Source organism: Opisthorchis viverrini (assembly GCF_000715545.1).
Source record: "Opisthorchis viverrini unplaced genomic scaffold opera_v5_25, whole genome shotgun sequence".
Lineage (NCBI taxonomy): Eukaryota > Metazoa > Platyhelminthes > Trematoda > Opisthorchiida > Opisthorchiidae > Opisthorchis > Opisthorchis viverrini.
In genome coordinates this window covers 1,511,770-1,521,109 of record NW_008751681.1, presented here as the reverse complement: position 1 = coordinate 1,521,109, position 9,340 = coordinate 1,511,770, and the positions used below count along the sequence as shown (strand labels likewise).

The following is a 9,340-nucleotide window of genomic DNA, read 5'->3' as shown; positions in this document are numbered from 1 at the left end:
GAAGAGTCGAAACCGTGTCCCTTCGCCGTCTAGCCCCAGCGGTTCAGAATACAACTGACAATGTTCACAATCTGTCTGAATCCAACGAGGATACCGAACACCCAGATACGACTGAACTAACCGGACGTCAGCCCGATAGCTTTCAAGCATCTGAATCTTCTTCTGTACCGTCCTCCGAACACCAACCGAGTTATCCTGGGATTCTAGAACAACAGCGACGCATCCATCCTTATAGTTTGAGGAACATAGAAGCTTGATTCAGTACATCACTTCCTGTCTACGTCAGCTCATATGTGCCTATTCAAACACTGTCGGGGTGAATGTCATGATTTTTGTGTGCTTATTCTTACACTTACCATATATACTCTCACTGAACGTTTGTATGTACATTTCAGCTCATGTACGCTTGTTCTTATACAAGCAAAACGTTGCTTATCCTCGAAAACTTGGACTCTTTCCTAACTAGCTCTCGGACTCTTTCTAAACGTCTCACTACCCCAAGCGGCTCATCCGCAAGCGTGAGACTAGGGTTCGAGCCTACCCATTCTTGCAGTAGCACTTGACAGTTTGCAGAGGTGAAGCGCATGCCAAACCGTTAGGAAGGATTATTTAGACCATTTAATAATGTTTGCATTACGACGCCATTAGACCCCAAAAGAGCAATATCTTCTGTGTACTCGATATTGGTGAGCGGACACCGTGGGAGAACTTCTACCCCACAGGTATTAGAGGCGGATAGTGAATCTTTAATAGTCGAATCAAGGACAAAAATGAATAGGAGAGTTAAAAGCAGACAGCCCTGCCTGACACAACTTCATGTGGTGGACTCAGGCAAGAGATTCCTTCACAAGTCCGCGGGAGTTGGCGTACAGTGCCTTAAGGAGGGTCAAGAATTCATAGGGTACACTGCTCAACAGTGTCAAAGGTCCACAGAGTCAAAGGCAGTCTCCGGATCAAGGAACACAACCATTGTCGGTTGCTTGAAGTAGTGTCGCTGTTCCAGAATTTTCCGGAGAGTGAAGATATGATCGAAACATCCTCCTGCAGGACGGAACCCAGCTTGGTTTTCACGGATCTGTTTGTTCCTGTGTTCAGTCAACCTTCGAAGGATAAGACCAAAGAGCACTTTCGAAGCCACAGCTAATACGCTGATGCCACTGTGGTTTTCACACAGCGCCCGCGTACCCTTTTTGAAGACAGAAATAACTGTCGACATGTCACACTCTCCAGACAATTACTTCACTCCATATCGCACCGATAAGCTTCGTCAGGCCACCAAGGATTCTCCGGCTTCTGTGGAGAGGGCTGGAACGGACCGGCCGGTCCTGCTACTTTCTCAAGTTTCAGATAGGATATTTCGTACTTTATCTCTTCTGACGGGCGATCGAGGTTTACATTCTATCCGCTCGTATGCACCTTCTCCAAAGGCTGTGTTTCAGAAAGCCAGCTAATCTATTATTTGAAGGGTTTGGCCCATCTTCCCGTCGATGTTTTTGCGAGTTGATTAATGATCAATTTTTTCCACTTATCGTTTCGCTGACCGTTGTTTTCTTCGGGTCAGTCAATCGTATTAGTAGGGCACGGCTGTTTCCGGTAGCAAAAGCATTATCTATCACCCGAGCTTTCCATATTCGCCATAACTTTTGTTGTTTCCTTAAGCCATCCATTATTTGGCGTTTGATGGAGTTGCGTGCACAGTCGTACTTCTCACCAGCTGGATTTACCGGCATCAATCAAAACTATCGATCTTGACGACATCCAGTGTGCTTGTGGTTGAACCGGAGAAATCGGACAAATAGCACTGAAAGCTGCTAGCGTGGCTCCTTTCACATTTTACCATGCTCCATCCACGTGGTTGCTATCAGTCCACTATGGGTATACTTAGGAGGGTTGTTGGGCTAGCTCAGATCGGTACTGTTGAGTTACGGTTGTTGGTCGAAGATGGTGGAGCGGCATGATTCTCGCTGACTTGCGAGAACCTAGGAAAAAACGAATTGTCAGATGTACACGCACCATTTTGTGATCGGAATCAAGTTGTGTGCCCCAGATGGAACGACAGTCTTGGGCTACAGACCTCCACTGGTGGTTGAGGGCCACCTGATCCAACTGGTCCACGGTTGATTTGCAGTTGGTGGACGCCAGGTTACGCGAAGCAAACGTTAATGGTGAAAGTTCGCAATTGCCAGAAACAGTTTAGGATTGGCACACAACTAAAGGAGTCGATCTCCGTTGTCTGTGCAACGAGCATCAACTCCAAATCGACTGTCTGAATGCGATTCCAAGGAGCTCAGACATTCAGTCACCCGTAAGGAAAGAAAGAAAGCGTTCAGCTGTAGCACCCTTCCGGTGCCTAGCTGCCATGCCACCCGAAGGAAGCACGAGGGCTGGGATAGTGCCAGGTTGCCCAAGCCTAGACAGAGGAAGTCGAGTGGCGGGGGGCGGATTCGAACCACGGACCTTCCGGTCAGTAAATTCGTGCTCTAATCACTTGGGCCATCTCGCCCGTAAGGATCGCAATATCAAAGATTTTTGCTTGACCAAAGTATCCTTCTCAGCATCAGAGCTGCAGTCCGTTGCGGCATAAACCGATGCCACAAACGGACTTACGCCGAGGTGCATTCAGCTCGACTGAACTGGATAACCAGACGGCGCAAAACGACTGCTCACTGGAATCCAATCCGGCACAGCACGTTCAGCTCCGGGGATGGATGCAAATCCCATGCCATATATTCCACGAGTCGTCGCTTCTGGATCACCAGACACAGAGAATAGTGAACGAGATAAGTTCGTTGTTGCCGTTTTGAGGTGCATAATCACTCACGGGTCTGAATGCTTGTTTTTAAGACAGCATAAATCGGTATTAAGGGAGTATAAGGTGTCAGCGAGCATGGCCTGTTTGCCAGTTTGACATAGGGTACGTACGTTAGAATATTCTATGTAGAAAATATCACGTGGATTTAGGTGTTGTTTTGTTTATTGTTAACATGCAGCCGGGGCATAAGGTCCATCGGTTAGATAATTGACAGTCGAGTGGCCCAGCAAGGTTTCAATTCAATCAATTCAATTTATCAGCTATAATCCGTGTATCCTGGGCATACTGGTTACAGCTGCTACAGTTTCGATTACCGGAAAACGGGAGTGTGGAGCATAAGCAAAGCATATGTTCAGTTTTTTCAAAAATTGGGTAGCTACGCATTGAAGGCGATAGCTTTGATGCACGAGCGTCATTGACTGCGCGACTGGACCATTTCTGCCAGTGTCATTAGCCATTGGTGAGTTGAGTCCAAGGGTCACCATCCGGGGGGAAGGGGTGACAGATGTCAACCCGACTAAGGTTATTGGTTAGTGTTTTCATATTTCGTTGGCAGATCATACATTGTCCACCTCTGTAGCTTCTACTAAGCACAGGGCTGGGAGAAAAGAGATATGAGAGGCAGACGGTCTTCTGGCATGCAAAGTACATTTCCTAACCAGCATAACCTACGAGGCGTGATTAATTCATCTATCGCGGGAGAGTTCCTTCTTCCTAAGACCATCTGGCATACGTCAGCATTACTAATAGGATATTCCCATCATATCTGACCAATGCTTTGGAGACGTCGATGGTGAAACACTGAAATATTCTATACGTCTCCTGCGCGTATGGGCCACGTCTCTGATTCATAAAGCAGTATGGATCGTAACACCGCAGTTTCAACTCTTCACTTGACAGACAAACTAAAGTAACGTCGGTGTCATAGGTGTCGGAGGTTGGCAAAAGCTGCCCCGGCCTTCCTGATTCGAGAAGTAATCTCATTTCCAGCCAGTCCACCGGAACCTATACAGCTCACCTGAAAGCATTGTGGCTTGATTCCACCTAGTCTCGTAGCAGCAGTTTACACTTGCAGGTGTGAAGCGAATGCCAAACCGTGCGGCAGAGTTATTTGGGTATTTAAAATCCGTTTGTATTTGGGAAGGATCTGAACTAAGGAGAGCAATGTTGTCTGCATACTCAATGTATGTGAGGGAACGTCCTGGGAGCATTTCGACTCCCAAGATTTCAGAGACAGGCAGATAAATTTCAAGCAGTATAACAATAATAAAGTTGAAGAGGAAAGGGGAAAGAGGACAACCTTGTCTTACACCAGTGGAAGTGGAGAACTCCGGTGAGAGCTCCCCGTATACTCGTACGCGCCCATAGGAGTTAACTTACTTTGCCCTCATAAGGGAGAGAAATTTGGAATGGACATCTTTGATCGCCAGACACTGCTTAAGTTACTGACGACCGATAGAATCAAAAGCAGCTTTCAAATCCATAAAAACAACCAACGTGGGATGTCTGAAATAGTGGCGCTGTTCAAGAATTTGTCTCAAGGTAATATACAGTGGATGCATCCTCGACCATGGCGCAACCCAGCTTGATTCTTAAGAGTTTATCTCTCCCGATAACCTATCAGCCTGTGCAAAATAATGCCAGAGAGCACCTTAGATGCGACGGATACCATGCTGATACCACGATGGTTTTCACATGACGCCCTTGCTCCCCTTTTTGAAAACTGGGATGACTGTCGAGGTGCTCCATTCGGCTGGTAATCTGTTTTCGTTCCAAATTTTCTGCAGGACGGTCCCAACAGCAACGTTCGTTTGCATGGTGGGAATGAGTTGGGGAGGGACATCGGTTGCCATAGAAATGTGTGGGCAAATGATAATTTCCGGTTATCCAGGCTGATGGAGTTTTGTTTGAGATATCCCACCTTGAGCCTTTGACACAAGTGTGACCGCAAGACAGTGGAAGGATGTACGGTTTTTTTCGGATACCCTGCCCCTAGCCTCTAACTTAAAAGTCTGACTCACGAGGTAGTGGACAGTAGGGTTTTGTCTGGGGACCCAGCCCGGAGCCGGTGACTCAATAGTCCGACTTACTTGACTGCAGGGGGATGACCTAACCCGAAGGCGAAAGGGGTAAGACATTACTGTCTCACTCCACTCAAACGGTAGCAAAGCATCAGTGTTAACACTGATGTCATGCTGTCGGTGATAATGATGACTCACTCCCGATGCGGCTTCGCGCAGCACGTGCCTTTAGAACGGACTCTTTGGCTTTAAATGTATTTTGACCGTATTGAATGATGCGCGGTGGTGACGATCAAATGTTGGGCAATTCGAGTGTGAGGTTTTCAGGGCCGACCTTTTCTAGCCCGTCCTTCCCTGAAAGGCAGCATCACCGCCTCTATGAATATGGGCTAGTCACCTGGGTGAAACATCTTACTGCCTTCACACCCCTGTCGCAGAGGACAGCACAACTTTACCACCAAACCGCTTCGTAGCATGATTACTTGCAGTAGGGATTCGTGTGCCACAGTAAGACGATGAAGAATCAGTGAAACAAGTTTTGTTACGACGGGAATAAAACTAACACCTCTGTGGTTACCATATTCACTGTGAATGCTCCTTTCAAAAATGGGCACTACTAGCGACCAACGCAAGTCATCTGGAACGGTGTTTTTCCCAGATAGACACAAATAGGCTAGACAGCACTGACTGAGGAATTCGCCACTATCCTTAAACAGGACAGGTGGCAGGCCGTCGTAGCCAACAGCACGAGGACGTTTGTGTACACATATACACTCGGATACTTCTGAGGCTGAGGGGGACTCCATATTCATTCATTTCTGTTAAGGGCCGGCAGCCCGGATTGGATGTATCAGGTGGCCAATCGAATTGCTCTTCGAAGTAGTTCCCATCGGTTCAGACGTTCCGCTCTGCCAGATATTAGAGAGTCCCTGGTAGGTTTGCCAATTGGAGGACCAGTCGAACGAATCAGGTGGAACAGTCTGTAGGTTTTCACAACATTTTCGCCTTTTCCATTTCTTCAGTCTTTTGGGTCCACCAAGCTTCGTGGTCTGCAAGGACACTCAGTTTGAGCTGGGGTCAGATGATGCGTCGGGTTGAGTTGTGATTGCGTCCAGGAGGAATCTGTCACCGAGCCTTCAGCAAATCGAATCAGAGATCCAATGTTAGGACGAGAATGGCTGGGTTGTACCACAAACGCAAGATCAAGCTCCGAGTAGCCTTTTGGATATGGGTTGCCAATCGCCGTTAATATCCGACATCTCACCGTCCTGCATTCGAGGGGCTGTTTCTGAAAGTTTCGTTTGATTTCTGGGTCCATTAGCTTCTCAGTCGCTAAGCGAAGTGGGCGCGTTTTGCGTAGACCTGAAAAGCGCAATCAAAAATGGCAGCGCATAATTGCACGGTAGGAGTCTACGCTGGTGTTCCACAAGAAGCGTCAGGCAGTGATCGACCCTCGGTGTTGTGGATAGCATGTCAGCTAGGCACCGAAAGGATGCTACATCTGAACGATGTGGTCTATTTGAATTCGGGACTGATTTGTTGGTGGGCACCGCGTCATCAACATCAGGAGACATCTTGTCCGAGCGGGACTTCAGTGCGCGGTTCTGATAGACTCGCTTCAAATCAGGATCCAAGAGCTTCTTAGTCCCTGTGCGGTGTGTGCGTATTTTGAGCGCCCTGAAAAGCGCGACGAGGCGCGATCCATATATACATAGAAGTTCCAGAACGAGCGACTGTCAGTAATAGACGCACACCACCTACCGTTAATGGCGATGTGGTCTGCGTTAAAGGTTAGCTTGCGGGGGGGGGGGGGGGGGGAGCACCATGTGACCTAGCGGCCGGTGTTGTTTAGGAAGTTAGTACTTCAGTCTGGTAACATATAACTGCGGCAGACATTCACCACCGTCTACGTGCTTCGATTCCAGTGTCAGACGACCACGCCATTGGGCCTCAGCAGCGCTAAGTCTACCTTCTTGCACATTCATACCCGCGGCAACTACAACATCTGTCCGCTTAGCCCACCGAAATCAGGAGCTAAAAGCGTCGCAAAGCTCTCTTTGATTGCTAGTATGTGTGTAAGCAGATACAATGAGCAGGTAGCTACCGTCGGTGCGTATACGGGATACTCTAACGGACGTGGCAAACGAACCGCACAAAAGGGACGGGTAACCACCACATCAGAGATATTTCAACTCGGTAACTTAGAACAATGCTAACACCAACAGAATCAGAGGCAGCGATTTTCGGATCAATCATCAGAAGTGCACAGCCTCGAGCTCGAGGATACAGCTGGGGACGTGACCTTAACAACTGTACTGGGGTCCTGGATTCTCGTTTAAAACGGAGAGCATATATCAATAGAAAACAGGTCCAGCGTATATGCCACAACAGTCTGCTGTCCGGCCTGTCTCAGAATACATTACAGGCTGCCAAATAAACTGGGCGTCGAAGTTTGAAGGATGATTTAGAAGTCTGTGACCGTTGTGACCAAGTCAGCCGTACATCTTCAAGCTAGCGGCAGTGGGTAGCGAACGTACTTGTCAGTGCTTAAGAATGAGTCTACGGGGATGTCACTAGAAACGGAGTGAGGAGAAAAATGAATACATACAAGAGGAAGAAAGCATACGTCAGCGATAGTACGTTTTCGCTTACCCACCTTACTGTACGCAGCAAGTAAGACGACCCGGCTAATGGTACCACGGGACGGTCGACGTGAGCAGTTTTTAGTTGTAGGTAGGCTAGGGTATTGCCAGAGCACGCAAATTTAGACAGGATCAGCCTTACACCGAACATCGAAACAGAAGTGAAACGGAGCTATTTCTGCTCAGGCAACCGTTGGACGCTAACGTTGAACCAGGAAGGACGCATAACGGGGCATGACAACATCATCATCGACAGCACGACATCAGTGTTCAACACAGATGCTTCGCTGCCGTACAACCATGATTTATTTGAAAGGCTTATTGTTAGAAAAAGAATAAAGGTGGACGGGGAAGGGACTTAGTGCTAGCTTACTACAATCATTCCGAGGTGCGTATACCTCCACACTCACTCAAGCGATCTGGATAGAAACTAACAACAAGAACGCCACTGACGTGGGTTGGCAGCCATGTCTTGTAGCGTCTCCGACCAGGTGCAGTGAGGATCACGTGGACCTGGAAAACGAGCAGCACCGAGAGCACCCAAATATTTCACGTTGTCTTTCGGACCCCGTGCCAGCAACAAGGGTTGGCCACCTCTCTGCCTGAATCACTCTGAATTTGGCATGGGAAACAGAACCCTCTTCGGTAAACGATGGGTGGGCATACACAACACATGTCTCAACCAACGCAGCTTCTGGTGTTGGACACATTCTTTGAAGGAAGTGCCCGTCGTACAACCGAAAAATCCTTTTCTAATTGCCTCGTTACGGGCAAAAGCAGCAAGAAGAAAAAAACGTCTTCAATCAAAAACTACTAGATTCCATCCTATTTGTGACGACACGAATCCCTGTAGAGACAGTAAACTGTCCCTCACTCACATCCAATAAAACGCAACTATCTCGGTCAATGACACCGAAGTGGAGCTACAATACAGGGAACCAACTCACCCGTGGATGTCCCAAGAGAGTATTCGTTTTCAGACGCCTGTGTACTTTGCATTGTTTCCGAGGCCGACATTGACGAGCAGAACTCCGTCAGCCGTTGCATTTCGGTCTTTAATAAACCGGGTACAAGCTTATACACAACACGTTGCAGTACAGTATCAGGTCGAAGTGCATGGCCGGGTCTCGTCTCCTGTATCAAGCTTTGACACAGAGGACACACTTTGTGCTCAGTGAGGTATTTGACGATGCAGCTACGACAAAATACGTGGACACATTCTGTCAACACGGTCGCATCAATGAGGTACCCTCCACAGAGTCCACAGATAAGATGTCCATTCAAAGTTGACAGCTTCACATTTGCTCCAGTGAAGCTCATAGAATATAGTGGATAAAGGAGATCTCCGAGAGACAAGTTAGCCTCCTTAACGCATGGAGTGTGCGACTCAAATCAGTAAAACCGACGACGCCATGCGCCCGCCCACAGCCAAGGGCAGCGTGCGAACGCACACATCGCTTCATTTTCAAGGTCAGCAGCCCGATAGATACACAAGGCTCATTAGGGGCCTACGTGACAATCACTGATTCACAAGTCGACCGATTAGCACAGTGTATTGAAGAGAGCGTTATATCTTCCATTTCTTGCTGGAGGGAGGTTTCGTCCCACCTAAAAGACATACCTGGAAATCTTATCTCATGCACTGGTTTGCCACGGCTTTAAGAAACTTAGAGGGTCGGGTGTATTTGCAGATGAGTAGGTTGTCAGTATCTCATACAGGCTCGTTAGTTTATTGCTCATCTTGTTCACGGAACCACGGATTCTCGGATAGATACACAGAGTCGGGGATTTCGACGAACTTCCGGACCGAGTTTGTTGTTGCCATTCAGCGACTTCTGTTAACCTGATAGATGCGAGGTAAAAAG

General features: G+C 47.9%; 1 protein-coding gene across 1 annotated transcript in view; it reads right to left on the bottom strand.

Annotated features, from left to right (window-relative positions):
• Nucleotides 1-8,925, bottom strand: part of T265_12935 (hypothetical protein) — a gene marked incomplete at both ends in the record, with an annotated part of 15,954 nt that extends 7,029 nt beyond the window's left edge. The window contains one exon of the mRNA XM_009166369.1: nucleotides 8,423-8,925. Coding sequence (XP_009164633.1) covers nucleotides 8,423-8,795 — 373 coding nt within the window. The remainder of the gene's footprint in view (nucleotides 1-8,422) is intronic.
• Between the last annotated feature and the right edge of the window lie 415 nt (nucleotides 8,926-9,340).